Source organism: Thamnophis sirtalis, unplaced genomic scaffold (genome assembly GCF_051295495.1).
Source record: "Thamnophis sirtalis isolate CommonGarterSnake01/CBP01778 unplaced genomic scaffold, rThaSir2_p1.2 scaffold_6, whole genome shotgun sequence".
NCBI classification, from domain to species: domain Eukaryota; kingdom Metazoa; phylum Chordata; class Lepidosauria; order Squamata; family Natricidae; genus Thamnophis; species Thamnophis sirtalis.
The window spans coordinates 56,946,123-56,961,593 of NW_028261386.1; the positions used below are offsets into that span (position 1 = coordinate 56,946,123).

Below are 15,471 nucleotides of genomic sequence, written 5' to 3' on the forward strand. Positions count from 1 at the left end.
AGAACATGGCTTTTATATATTTCTGGACTTTAAAACAGCCAAGGCCAACTAACAGCTCATAATAAGGAGCACAGTTTCAATTATTAGTGGTTTTTTTAAAAATCTTAACAGGCTTCTGTCATATTTTTTCCCTTACCATCTCCTCAAAGGAGGAACCTGGAAACTTTTATTTAGGCTAAGTTTCAGGTTTGAGTTTTTGAGGCTCTAAAGTGCTTTGGAATTTTTGAAAACAATTTGTTATTCTTGACCAGATTGTCTTCAAGATCTACAGCTATTAAACATGTGCTCTGTATATAAATTCAGCATTGCTTTGAAAATATTTTAAGTTGTAAAGCACAGGAAGGTATTACTGCTCCAAATAGGCTTTCAGGGTTTTAAATTCTAAAGCAGAAAAATTGAGGTAAAGAAAGGACCCGTGGAGAAAAATCTAAAGCTTTTGTAGATTCCCCAAACAGTTAGATACTAGTCTCTCAAACTAGAAATGTCATTTAAATTCTTCAGTATATTGTTCTTTAACTATGCATGGTGGATGGAATTCTCAACTCATATAGCAAACTACTTTTTTAAAAAGCTGCTGCATCCTAGCATACTAAATGAGGTTGTTGAAAAACTGGTGAGGAATTAGCTATAGCGGATGCTTGAAACAACAGATTGTCTTTAAAAAAATGTATTATGCAATCCAAAATTGTTCAGCAAGTGGTGGTCTTAAAACTTGATCAAAGAAGGTAACAAATAAATAAAATCTGTCTTCTTTTCAGCCATAGTTCCAGACCGATCAAGCAGTTCCAAGAGATGAAGCAACACAAGAGATTCCTAAGCATCTGCTGCACAAAGTTGCTCAATTTCGCTTGGAGTTGGATTCCAGTTGGGAAGATCCCTTAGAAGTGATCAAGGCACATCTATGCCCTGTTATCTGGGTGGACTTCAAAACAATTGATTCTGAAGAAGTGACTGTGAGCAAGCTGCTCAATTTCCTTCTGGGCAAAATTCAAGTTGCTTGAATTACCTTGAAAGCCTTGCATGGCACAGGACCAAGTTACTTCTGGGACTGCCTTTTCCCAAGGACATCTGCCTGTCATACCACATTAGTAAGGATGAGCATGTTCTTAAGGCCTTCCCTTAAAGGCTGCCATCTTATGGGACTTAGGAAGTATGCCGTTTCCCTCTTTCCCATGAATACCATTTCCTCTGAGCTTTCACAACCCTCCCCCCTTTAACCTAAAAACAAGAACTGGCATTCCACTCAAATGCTAGGAGAGGGTGACAACTTGTGCACTGCATGGGAAAGTTTGGCTGTAGTTCCAGATCTTTTGGTTTTAATGTTTTTATTATAGATGAATATTGTTTCTTAGTTGTAAGCCACCCACAGTTTTGTTCAATATGGGCAGCTGTATAAAGGTTTTAAATAAATAAATAAAAACATAGGACTTTATCATTGACTGTCAATTACAATTCAACCTGAACCAAAATGCTTATGTCCTGATTACCACTCCTTTGGACTGTTGCAGTTTATATGGGATTATATTAAAAGATACCTTGGAAACTGCAACTGATACAGAAAGTGGTGGCGATGCTACTAACTGGAGAAATACACTGTTGTAAAATTCCACCTATTGTTTAGGTTAATGCACTATCTGATAATAGCTTTTTGTACCAAGTTCAAAGTGCTGGGCATTATCCATAAAACCTTATAGAGTGTATCAGGGATTGTTTTTGTAAGCATGATTTGATATCCAGTCTGGACACCTATTGAGAAACTGCCTCCCTTGAGAGAGCTATGGCTTGGGATGAAATGTCAGGCTTTCTTGGTAGTAGTTCCTATACCCTAGGATATTCTGCCTTTGGAGTAGCATAGAATATAGAATCATAGGGCTGGCAGGGACTTCAGAGGTTTTCTGGTTCAACCCTCTGCTCAAGGCAAGGAGCCTTGAAGGATAGTTGCCAAGTCTTTCCTTTGGTTTAAGACACAGCCTCAGGCCATACTACAGTGATGGGGCAACTGTTGTGTCATAGTTTTTTACTTTATGCCTTTTCTCTTCTTTCTGGGAGATGCCAGATATTCATGTTAATTTTAGAAAAAAAACCAAGGAATTATTAATAAAATAAACTATTTCTGATGCACCCTGGATAATTGAGAAAGCAAATGCCAAAAAGAAGTCAGTATGTGTTTCCTTGATTATAAGAAAATCTTTCATTGTGTTGATCGTATCATGCTGCTCAGAAAAAAATGGGAATCCCAGAACATCTCATTGCCCTTATTATAAACTTATACACAGATCAGAAATTCACAGTATGATGGCAAAGTAGTGAGGCAAAGCTCAATGCTCTCTTTGCATTTATTCAACCTGTACTGCAGAATATATATTAAGAAAAACTGGAACGGAAGAAGAGGAACAGGATTTTAAAAGAGGAAAAAAACATGAAGAGCCTGATACTATTCTGATAACTTAAAATATGAATGATCTACAAATGCTTGTAATGAAAGTCATGGAGCACAGTAAAAAAGAGGGACTAAATATAAACCAAGTGTTTGAACTTCGATAGTAATGCAACTGAGGTATGAATTATAAGGAGAGAATTTTTGAAGCTAAAAATAAGAAATAACCTAGTAGGGGTAAAAATATGCTCATATACATTTTATTTCTATTTGAAACTGCTTATCAGCTGAAATTTTATTTTTAAACTAGAAGAGCTTGCTGAGAAATTCAAAATTATTACTTTCCTTCTAATTTGTTTAATCTATGTTCTGCTTATAGAAGTGTCAGCCAGATCATTTAATATAATCAGGTGGGACAAAAGTACTGTTGAATTTTATGCTTGAACATTTGGGAAATGCTTTATGTTTATAACACAATCACACTAATTAAACTTTTCAATAGCTATACTTTACAGCACAATTTTGGGCATTTGACTTGAAAAGTAGGTCCCAGTGATTTCAACAGAGTTCAGTCCAGATATATGTGCATCAGCTTGAATCTTTAATCTTTAGGAAGTCAAGGAAAGCTTCCTTAAATTTTGCATTCATTCAGACTCTGAAATTCCCACTAAAATGGTCTTTGTTGCTAAATTATCTTTTTAAAAACCTGAATATCAATTTGTTAGATCTGCTTACGTTATGTCTGCATTAGGGTGGAGACCAAAGACTTCAGGACTATCCATGGCAGGGAGAGTTGAAATGTGGTCTTGATATTGCTCAAGAGTTTTGCAAACTGGGATTTTATATCCAGTATAAAAACAGAAAGTGTTTTCAAACATCTTCTCACTGAACCAGACCTATATAAATTAATGGTGAAAAGTTAACAGTTATGCAATTCAAGTAGAAAAAAAGAAATTGGCTACTCATTAAAGCCAAACTACATCAAGACTGTTAACTGATTCATTAATGATTTGAGAATGTCTTTCTTAAACCAAAACCTATGAAAGAGACATATTCTTCAATCTAGCTACAAAGTCCTAATGCATTGATCTTAAGGGAAATGCAGCAACCAAAATGAACAAGCTTTAATTTTTCTAGCAATTGTAGTTCCAAGTTTTAGGAAACTTTTAGGCAAGGTAATCTAAAGGATCCACTTTCTTCTTGTTTCAGTTGTCCACTCATTTGGCATTGGCTCAAACTTCCTTTAAGGAGAAGGGGTAGTAAAGAAAATTTGTCAGTTGTATAGAGAGCAGGTGAACCAGTGAAAGGAGCAGCGAAAGAACAGGGCCTATAGGAAACCAAGGCTGGCATAGGCCCCCTGTGACAGAAGGAGCTCTGTCAAATGTCCAGCAAAACCCTGTTTCCAGAAGATGTATTTCTTACAGTGACTGCCTGAATGTGTTGAAAGTAAATTTAAAAAAAACATTCTTTAGTTTTATTTGACTAAAACTGTCTCATTTTATTTTCTTACCCTTGCAAAGCAGTTAAGAAGGCGCTTATCATAATCATCAGTAACTCTGCCTCCATACTGTACTTCTCCAATCATGTATCGGACTGTGCTCCACGATATCCCCTAGGTAAAATGTGGGAAATGGAAAATAAAAAATATGTATCAAAAATTGAGTTCTTAGTCATAGTCTATGACTATGTTTGCGCCAGTTTGCACTCTGTTTATATGCAGGGATCTTGGCGTTTATCAAGGAGTGAGATTTGGATTTTCACCAAATGTTCTTTTCCTCTTGATATATTATATCTCCCAAATTTTCATCAATCCAGATAGCTGAAAATGGTTAACAAAAAAAAAAAAAAACCATTTGCCAATTTGCTTGGGTATTCAGTTATATATTACAGTTTTAACTGCATGTATTTTAAATGTATTGTGGGAAATGCTGAATAGCTGTCTAAAATATAAATGATGTTTTCCTTGTTGTTTAAGCCATTGTTTAACATATGATTCATCTTATAATAGGTGCAGATATGCATACAAAAGACGGTGGCATACCGCATCATATACTGCTGTTTTGGCTTCAGTTTTCACTATTTGGCAAGGCATATTCTTCTTCTTTCATTATACAATCCAGGAAAACTAAGAGCACGTAAGGGCTTTATGAAGCCAAAATGTTGTCTGTATAGCGCTGCCAGCAAAAGTAAACAAATGGGCATTGTTTTCACACTGAGCCCTTAAGTTAACGCTAGTTGTGCAGGTAAGTGCATTTGAATCCTAATAACAACAATATTGTGTGGATTACAGTACCATTGGGAGGCTAAAATCACTCTGTACAAGATTACCAGCTCGTTGCAATCTCTTGGCTCTTAGCAGGGCAGTGTGGGAGAATAGGATGCCTCTTACACACTCTAGATTGATACACTTATTCTTCTGAGAAAAGACTCGGCTTCAGAAGAAAGATATGTGTGCATTTGAATTTATATTATTATACCCAGCCAAGGAATGTTTCATTTTCTTACACAACGTGATCAGAAATACATCTCCTCTTTCCTTCATCTGTGTTTCTGCACTCTTTTAATGGTCTCTCACCATTGCCCAAAATATGCATTTTGATTCTGACGCCCATAAACATACTTCTGAAACATTAATCCCCCTGTCTAATTTAGCTGTGCAGTTTGGAAGTAGTGCCCTTTGGCTGGGCAATAGTCCTGCAATTCAAAGCATATTTCTCCTCATAATTAAACACTATATACCCTATATTTTAAAAAGCATGTTTGCATAGTTCAAATTCATGTTGTAAAAATGGAAAAAGATTTTGAAAATAAATCCACAAGTGATTTCACATGTAAGAATTTTGCCCACACTGAAGGATTATGGCTCTGCTTATGAAATGTTTAAATTGAGATATTTTTACAATATAAGGTAGCAGAAGAACAGTACTGATAGAGATGCAAGAGTGGCTTTTGATTTGCATTGCATTAGATTTGCTATGAAATTAGCTAAGCCAGTTCCGGTGAGAACAAGATCACTCTGCCAATTCTTAATTAAACTCGATCCTGCACACTCCTCCCTGATACCAGCTCCTGATACCGCCAGGAGATTTTTTTTCCCCTGCAGAAATTTTTCCACAATGCTTGTCACATAAAGCAGTTGTTTGAAATACAGGGGGCCGAGGAGTGAAGGGCTAAACTTTTCATCCATATCATATTCATCTATATTAGTAACGAAGCTGCATCTCCAGTGAGCCTTAGAAACCTGTGAAATTTTTATCCCATTTGAGATACATAACTATTTGGCAGCATTTCTAAATACAAACTTACTTTCTTAATGTCACATTCATCCAAATGATTCTGTATAAATTGAACACTGGCTGTGAAGTCTGCAGAATTGAATTCATAGGGAATATTCCAGCCCAAAGGACCAAATTTTCGTCTTTCCTTATTATAGAAAATAAATAACAAGTAGTAATTTATTTAGATGTATGAATGTATATGTATATTGCTTTTTCATTAATAATATTTTGTTTAGCAACTTCCAATATCCATATTAGAGCTATATCATTATTAATCTTTCTCAGTATATAGCTTTTATACAAATTTTGATTTTTTTTTCATGAGCAAGGCAATCTTTTTTAAAAAAGTGCAAATACCATTACTGACATTCACATTAATATAGCAAACTATTTAATATAAAGATGGACATTTTCTTTCTGTGAATAGTTTATGCAGTATAATACATGTATATACAACTGGAAATAATCCAAAATTCAGTGTACTATGACAAGTGAACCTGGTATAATTTCCCAAATTCTATTCATACAGTAAGACAAAGGGTTTTAGTCTTTTTAATTTAAATTTCTTCTTCAAAAGATACAAGAAATAATACTGTTAATATCATACTATTATTTAAGTGTTATTCTTGGTCAAAATATAAATAAGGAACAGGGAAATAACAGGGCTATCAATACAGCTAGAAGAAATAAAATATTTAAGCTGTCACCAGGCTTTTAAATCCGAATAGACGAACATTTGGAATTGAGGGATGAATTTACAATGTATGGCCTTCATTTGGCATGAGACATACAAAGCTTGTAGGCCTCAATAAGATACCAGAATGATTTATTGTGGTTCCTAGAGAAAATGTTCCTTTAGGCACAAAATGTGCTATTTGTCTGTAATACCTGAACTGTGGAGTGCAAGAAGGCCACTGTGTACAGAAGAGGTTTCCACATAGGCATATTGCTGACATCAAGCAAGTCTTGATTTATCCCAGAAAACGTTCTCTTCAAACCAGCTCGCACACCTTGTGGAGGTTCATTGGTGAATTTTATTGAAGTCTGGTATAACATGAAAAAGGGTTTATTATTTCTGATTCCAAAGGAGGCAAGCCACACTGTTTTGAAAATTAAAGGTCAGGGCACATCATTTAGAAAATGATGCTGTTTCATCAAGTCCACAAATATAACAAAATGTACTAGTTAGAATGTTTACCATAGCAACTGCAAGGGCACAGAAAGAGCAAATAAGGATATGTTCATGATAGGCATCACACAGATGCTGTGATTTACACACCTGCCTCAGATATTGGGGCATAGTATGTAATAGTGGCTTTTGCATGGTGACATCGTTGTGTGCATCTCAAGTAATATTTGCTGTTTTTGCAGTTTACTGCAAATGCTACTATGGGCTTATTGAGCACTCGAATGAAGGAAATGTGATCAAAAATAAAAGCACATGCACTTCATATATGTTTCTGCATTGTCCTACAAGGCTATAGCACTTAAATATCATCAAGATAATCCACCTCATCTCAGCATGTCAATTTAAAACCTTAAAATAGGCAATCACAAAACATTTAGAAACTTTCATTTTTTTCTCTTCTTTCTTTCTTTTAGTAGACATTTCTTTTTCCAATGCCTACATTTTCCCAGTGTTCAACTGTTTCGTCCCAATCCACATAACTGTACAGAGTAAGGAAGATGACCTTGACAGAAATAAGCAGGGACCATTATTTAGGGAAAAGAGGCTGAAATATTTTTTTCAGTTCAGAACAATGCAATAATGTAATATTTGGAAATGATTAAGATAGACATCTCCCTAATTTACAGAGGTATATGTAAGAGGAGAGCAATCAAGGGTTGTCTTGTGAGATGCCTTTATGATATCCATTCTCAATAAAAGTAATTGTAGCCTTCATGTGGACTTGATTTTCTGCTCTTGTCTACCTAATGTTGTTGAGGGTTCAGTCTTGGTATTGGTTTTTAATTACAACAATGACTTCTAGGATATGAAGAGCAATAATAAAGTTTCAGTATACTCAGTGTGTTTTTCACGCTAATTAAACTTTGATCTTGCAATTAGGAAGCCAGGTTTAGCCTCTGCCACTTTTGTTTGCAAACAAGTATATAGACATGACTCATGGACTAAGAGGAAACATTTGATGATGGAAGTCTCCCTTCACCATAAATCTTGTTAAAGAGTTGGATGATAGCCCCCTCGCCACCCCCCAGCATTGACAAGAACATGGATGGCCACAGGAACAATGAGAAATCGGTAATCATTGCTTCCTCTCCCCTTGCCATGAGTAGCAATTTCTGCTAGACACTCAGGTTTGATTCAGATCGGAATACATTAATACATGTTGCCTATGTTCACTTTCATCTCTTTAATTGTCTAATACTTCTTATCATGAATACACAAACTACTCTGTTGCCACTTCAAAATAGCAATGATCTGCAATGAGTGAGTAGCCCAAGAGCACCAGACACTTCAGAGCTATAGAGTGTATATTGCTTTCAAATGTATTGCACACCCACTTGGCAGATAACAGCCCCCATAAAGGAATAGAAAACAATTTGCTTTTCGAACCAGTCTAAATGCAAACTAGCTCAAATGACTTAAATGTTTAGCCTTTTCAGTTCCAAAGAAGGTAGTGTTTTAGCTGGTATTTTTAATCAATAAACACTCCCATTTTCTTTAGATTTAGCTAACCTGCAGCAAAGTGATTGGAAATCGATCATGTGGTTCAGTGGTTATCCAAACTCGGAAGGTGTCATCAGGAATATCAGCAGTCAGCATTGTCTCCAAAAGTTCTTCCATAAATTCTAGACCTAGATGACAATTCTGAAGTAACACCCAGCCACCCTGTTCCCCAAACAGTTGATTAAACCATTTGTCTTGAGTATATCGCTATTGATTAATAACACTATATGAAGATTTTTCTAATGGAGATTTATCTTTCATATACCATACATACTTTGTTCTCCAATATGTGTTTGTTAATACTATTAAAAACAAGTATGCATTTGCATACAGATGAAAGGAGTATATTCCAATGGTAAATAACGTAGCACTGCCACCTTGTGGTAGTTATAAAAAGTACAATAGGACAGCTATTGTCAATTAGGGGAAATGGTAATTTTGGGGGGTAATTACCAATGTAATAAATTTTATTTTCTGAAATCTGGACATAATTATTGAGCCATTTAGTTAAATGAAAGTTATTCTCAAATCAGTAAGTAAAGGTCTGTAGTCTTTCTCAAATACAAAACATTTTTGTTGGAAAAAAATTAAAACCCCACTAAAAAGAACATTGTATATTACCTGTACCATTGAGACCTGGATTAGTTTGCGTGCATGAACTTCTTGTCCCTGACCCATGGATATAGCTCTGTTTTCTACAAAAAAAGAAAACACAATAAAATTCTAATAAATGAACATATTCTTGATTTTGCAATTGCAAACCATTTTTGAAAAGAGTAAGTTATTTTTATTTTCATTTTTTCAATTATGGATTTATTTATCTCAGTTGTAGAGTTATTATTTTATTCCATATTAATACTGAATATTTATTTTATCTTTGCTTGTGCTAGTCTCACATTACCTTTAAAGCATGATAGCTTTCTGTTGCATTGTTTATTTAGTGAAAAGAATAAAAAAAGAATGGAAAATGAAATAAAGTATAATAAGAGCCTGCAGATATCGAGGTAGCTGTCCATAGAGACTTGAGTGCTTGTAGGCAAAGTATTAAGGAATTGGGCTTTATTTAGTGGAAGAAACTATTACAAAAGGTAGGATTCCTAAGAGATTCACTATAAAGTTACTACAAAGCCAGATTTAGTGGAGCAATTTTTTAAAATCCTTGTTTTAAAATGTAACATAAATATATACCCAGTTTAAGTTTTCTAGCCAATGCATCAATTTGATTCGTTGGGTCAGATCCCATAGACAAGAAGCAAATGAGAGGTGTCCTTTTATCACTTTCTTCCCATGTTTTCTCTAAATTTAAGATGACAGGTTCTGTATACTTCTCACTCAAGGAATCTGCAATATACTTTCTGGCCTGAGAAAGTGTGCGGTCTGGGCACCAAGACCTACAAAAAAGATATTCCTAAATTAGTGTTATATCATTATTATTTTAATTCATAATGATAATATTCATAGTATTATATTCACAATTATTTTAATGCTTTAAACATAACATTTTAGAAAATGAGCCTTTTCCAGTGCCAACATGCAGTACTTCCTGAAGAAAACTAAGAACATATAAAAAAGTAATGCCAAAATTACTTGTGATTTTTACCTGATAAGCAATAATTTGCGACAGGTATCTAGTGAATCACTATATCCATCAGGAATAGTTTCTTCCTCTGGAGCATCTTTATCAAACCAATTTTTCCATCCTTTCTCATTACGGGATATCTAATGAAGAACCAGAGGTAACATTTAAGCTTATTTTTCCTTTAAGGAATGGACAAGAAGTCTATACTTCATGTATGTTCTTTGAATTCAGGAAAGGTTACTTCGCATTGCATTTCAAAATATGATAGCATTTATTATGATTTCTGCATCCACCTACCTTAAGCCTGGGTAAAAATATATATGTGCAATTAAAATGCAGAACAGCATTTTAATTGAAGAGCCGAGGTGACGCAGTTGTTAAATGCAGCACTGCAGGCTACTTCAGCTGACTGCAGTTCTGCAGTTTGGCTCTTCAAATCTCACTGGCTCAGGGTTGACTCAGCCTTCCATCCTTCCGAGGTGGGTAAAATGAGGACCCGGATTGTTGTTGGGGGCAATATGCTGACTCTGTAAACCGCTTAGAGAGGGCTGAAAGCCCTATGAAGCGGTATATAAGTCTAACTGCTATTGCTATTGCTATAACAATATAATGCCCTGGCATGAATGGCTGGGTCACAAGTGCTCATAAAAGAGAATAGGATTCTTTGCTAATGCTAAAAGAAGTAAAAACAACCAAGGCTATAAACATACCTGATTCATAATTTCTGAAAACTGGGGTAGTTTGCTCAGTTCTACCAGATTGAGCCATGTCATATCTAGAATCCAACGGAATGGTTTGGGAGGACAAGCTTTTAGATCCAGCGCAGCACCGCCTGGATGAAAAACATTGATAGTTATTGAAAATGACCCCTATGATTAACAAAGAACTATATCAAGCTTTAATATTTCATATTATTGTGAACTGCATATATTTTATGCTTGTTGCGGATCTGAACAATAACAAAAAATCAGCAATTTTTATCCCAAGTATCACATTGTTCCATCCACAGTTGTTTTTCCAGATTATCTCTATTTGAGACAGAGAATCATGTTGCAATCCAAAAAAACATTCACCAGCAACTAGCCCACTGTGTCTGATGGGATGGACTTCTGAATAAAATTTTTTAGGGCTGCATAGAGCAATGAAGTTCTAAGCAAGCGTCTTAGCTAATTGAATTCATATTAAACTCAGCGGGATTGAATGCTAAATAAAAAGGTTTATGATCAAGTTGCATAGAACTTTGTTCTCCAATTCACGTTGGTTGTAGTGTGGGATGTGTGCAATTGTCCTACGTCAATTAGAAAGTCAAAGTAAGATTACTATTTTTATTTTGTTTGTTTGTATCCTAACTTTATTATTTTTATAACTAGCACACTTTCCTCCTCCTATTTTCCCCACAAAAACAATTCTGCGAGGTGGGTTTTGCTGAGAGAGAGTGACTGGCCCAAAGTCACCCAGCTGGCTTTCATGGCTTAAGGTGGGACTTGAGCCACTGTCTTCCACCTAGAACTTTGTTAATCACGAGACAGAGGTGGGTTGCCAATTTCTTTACTACAGGTTTAGGCGTATCCTGACAGGTGGGCAGAGCCTAACCGCTACTACCAATTCAGCCAATCCGGGTTGAAGCGGCAGCAACCCACCTCTGCACTAGACCAAAGTGGCTCTCATAATGTCAGCCTTTCCATTGGAGTACTGAATCCTGGTCTCCCGTTTGACGAGAGATGCTTCCTACTATTCTGTCATGGAACGTACTGTCAAGAGTTTTGGAAGCATGACTATTATTATGAGATAAACTCAGGAATAAAACACAGCAGACAGTACACAACTCCTTTAAACAATTACTGGTGGTTTATATATACATACAGTATATACAGCCATACACGTGGTAGATAAATCCCTTACCACTCAGCTACGGACACAAGGAGAGAAATGAGATGCACGACAAGAGAGACGCCCTCTAATGGCCACCTATATATAAACACCTCTTAAGACGGTAAAAGACCTGTGTGGACCCCACCAGATCTTAAACCTGCTATACCTGTATTGCTGATCATTGAACCTGTATTGCATCATCATTGAATCAGCTTAGAGTTTACAGCTTACAATCTTACACCAGCTGGCAGCTATTAAATCCTCATTACCCAATATGTACTGTGCACAGACCCAACAGATTATTTTCTCTGAGAACATGTAATGTTATGCAAAAGATAGAAAAATACTAAAAATAGTAAGGAAAATAAATTAAAGAAAGAGTAAAGAAAGGAAAAGAACTATAGCTACATCCAGTTTTAAATGAGACTGATAAAAGAGAATAGGTATAGTTCAGGGTTAAACCGTTGGGGTCCTCGGTGGTCTCTGAGCTTGGTTGTTTTCTTGCAGACATTTCGGCAAGTGCTGGTGATGTTACCTAGTTTGGTAATGCAATGTCTAAAACAAGACTATTTGACATACTATGTCTTCATATTTTCCCACTTCTGCAAAAAAAAAACAAAAAAAAACCACCTTTGCTTCCACTATATCTAAACCACCCTTGTTCTCTATTTTTTTACCGCTCTTTCCAAATAATTCATCAGCTCCAATGAATCACAACTTTCTCAGTCTTTTCCTTCCTCTTGACCTATTTATTATTCATATATTTTTAAGTTGATCTCCATTCATTGTTGTTATATTATTAAACCACATCCATGTATTTTGTTTCAAATTCAATACGTACTCACTCAGCAGCTGTTGATTTGTGATCTCATTTTCTCCAATTTTATTACATATAGTTCAGAAATACCTCATTCTACTTTGATGTTTCTACTGACCTCCCCAATGTACACCTTCATGTAATACAGTTGACCGAACCAGGCTCTTACACAATACCCTTTCCCCTCTTAACATTAATTCCTCACAATGGACATTATACTGCCCGTTAGCTTTTATCAGCAATGACACATCTTAATATTTCTCCATCTTGAGTAATCAGGATTGAAATACTTGTTTGACTTTTTCACCATTTATGTATTAATCATGACTTCTTTTTACTGTCAAGAACAACTACTTTTTTTCTTGATACATCAGTTTTCAGATCCATTATATTTTGAAGTCTAATCATGACTGCAAAATAAGTTCTCGGGTAATCACAAATTATTACCTATCCACAAAAGTACACATACTTTTTCCACATCTCCAGCCAACATATCTTTAATGCCACAAGTATCTTGATATATTGATTTATACCAACATGCAGCCAACAAGGACATTGCCCATCTTCATTTTATTCATGCTGAATCATTTGCAAGCATTCCATATTCCCATACATTCTTTATTCTTTAACTCATCAAATTAAGTACTTAAACCTTCAATATATTCACGTAAAAACATTATAATACATTGTTCATGCATTATTCTCTAAGCCAACAAAGTTTCTCATGTTTTTCTGTGATTTAATGAAGAGCAAAATCTTGTTCTGTGCAGTCCCTGCCAGGCGTAAAGCCACCCTACGGATGTTGCTCATTGTCATCTCTTGTAAGCTGTCATTCAAAATGCTATCAAATACAGCTAATAAAACTAATCCTTCAGCCTTCCTTCTTACCTTTCTTTTTGTCTACAGGAACAATTACAACACTCTTCAAACTGTGCAAACTTCTCATGCAAGTTAAATAAGGTGCACAGCTATTTCTTAGGCAAACCGTGTCCATATTTAGTATTTTTCTATTTACACTATCTACAACTGCAGCCTACCATTTTCACAGTATTGCACATTAACATTCATAGCAGCTGTGTCAATTCCATTCTTTGATATCTCATCATGGTTCCCATAAAAACCTGAAATATTCCTTTTGGCATTCTCTCATTTCCTTTATTGGAATTTTATTCCAAGTCATTTAATCACTTTAATTTTTAATTCCATTCACTTTGAGGGAGCCTCTTCATTTAAGCTCTGTTCACCCATTTTCAAAACAATTTTTACATTCATCAAGTCGCTTTGCATTTTTTCTGCCTCTTTTAATCTTGTTCTTTTGAGTAAATATTTTGCAATTCTATTTTTAATACACACATACAATATCTTTCTCTCATATTTATTTTTTTGCAGCAACCATTCTCCTGCACAAATTTATACTTATCAATAATCTTGTCATCAGTCTAGTAAGTGTCCTTTTTAATAATTTCTACTAGAATAAATCAAAATTCTTCTATGGCAATCTTGAAAACATTTTTTCCCCATTCTGTTCCATGCAGCCTTCCATATCATCTTTTCTTAGCACATTTCCACTTATTCTTTTGGGAGAGTGTTTTTTCCCAATATATTTTCATGCTAGACCTGCATTTTCTCCTTTTTTGTTCATTCTCCTTTTGTTCTAGTTTACATTCTCCCCTCCCCATGTTCCCCCTTTTTCCACCTGAAAATCCACTTTTGAAGTTAAGCAATAGTGGGCCCTCTCATATTCAAAACTTAACAGGACCCTTGTTTCCTTTATCAATTTTCCCAATATTTCACAAGATAGAAATTACGTGGTTAATTTATTCATTGTCCATAAGTCATTTGAACTGATATATGCTTAAACAATGTATTTGAAAAGAATTTGGCTGGCAAACTCAGGAAACAGAACCAATTTGGGCATTCTTCCCTAGTAGGGAAGAATAACAGAATACTGTTAATGCTATTCAAGACTATTCTTTTGTTTAATTTATACCTTTGTCACCCCTGAGGAAGTGGACAAGGCCATGGGAGCGATGAGTGCCTCCACCTGTTTACTGGACCCATGCCCCTCCTGGCTGGTTTCGACCAGCAGAGAGGTGACACGAGGCTGGCTCCAGACGATTATCAACACATCTTTGCAGGAGGGGTTTTCTCTGCAACTATTAAAGGAAGCAGTGGTAAGACCCTCCTCAAGAAGCCTTCCCTGGACCCAGCTGTTTTGAAAAACTATCATCCCGTCTCCAACCTTCCTTTTTTAGGGAAGGTTGTTGAGAAGGTGGTGGTGCTTCAACTCCGACGGACCTTGAATGAAATTGATTATCTAGACTCCTTTCAGTCTGGTTTCCGGCCCGGGTACAGCACGGAAACCGCTTTGGTCGCCCTGACCGATGATCTCTGGCAGGCCAGGGATAGAGGATATTCCTCTATCCTGGTGCTCCTTGACCTCTCAGTGGCTTTCGATACCATCGACCATGATATCCTTCTGCGATGCCTGGGGGAGGTGGGAGTGAGAGGCACCGTTTTACGGTGGTTCTCCTCTTACCTCTCTGACAGGTCGCAGTTGGTGTTGGTCAGGGGGCAAAGGTCGATCCCTAGGCCCCTCGAATGTGGTGTGCTGCAGGGTTCGGTCTTGTCCCCCCTCCTATTTAATATCTACATGAAGCCGCTGGGTGAGATCATGTGACAGCATGGGGTAAAGTATCATCAGTATGCCGATGATACTCAATTATATCTTTCTGCCCCTTGCCAGCTCAGTGAAGCGGTGGACATGATATGCCGATGCCTGGAGGCTGTTAGGGTCTGGATGGGGGCGAACAAACTTGTGCTCAATCCCGATAAGACTGAGTGGCTTTGGATGTTGCC

At 36.3% G+C, this 15,471-nt stretch overlaps 1 protein-coding gene across 2 annotated transcripts in view; it reads right to left on the reverse strand.

The window, feature by feature from the left end:
* DNAH8 (dynein axonemal heavy chain 8) overlaps positions 1 to 15,471 on the reverse strand; it is a 150,109-nt gene that overhangs the window by 9,362 nt on the left and 125,276 nt on the right. For both annotated transcript variants that reach the window (XM_087719122.1, XM_087719121.1), the window contains exons 76-84: positions 10,634 to 10,755; positions 9,945 to 10,063; positions 9,533 to 9,735; positions 8,966 to 9,039; positions 8,354 to 8,506; positions 6,544 to 6,699; positions 5,684 to 5,800; positions 3,888 to 3,989; positions 3,113 to 3,273 (exon numbers count right to left, since the gene is read on the reverse strand). In XM_087719122.1, coding sequence (XP_087575248.1) covers positions 3,113 to 3,273; positions 3,888 to 3,989; positions 5,684 to 5,800; positions 6,544 to 6,699; positions 8,354 to 8,506; positions 8,966 to 9,039; positions 9,533 to 9,735; positions 9,945 to 10,063; positions 10,634 to 10,755 — 1,207 coding nt within the window. The remainder of the gene's footprint in view (positions 1 to 3,112; positions 3,274 to 3,887; positions 3,990 to 5,683; positions 5,801 to 6,543; positions 6,700 to 8,353; positions 8,507 to 8,965; positions 9,040 to 9,532; positions 9,736 to 9,944; positions 10,064 to 10,633; positions 10,756 to 15,471) is intronic.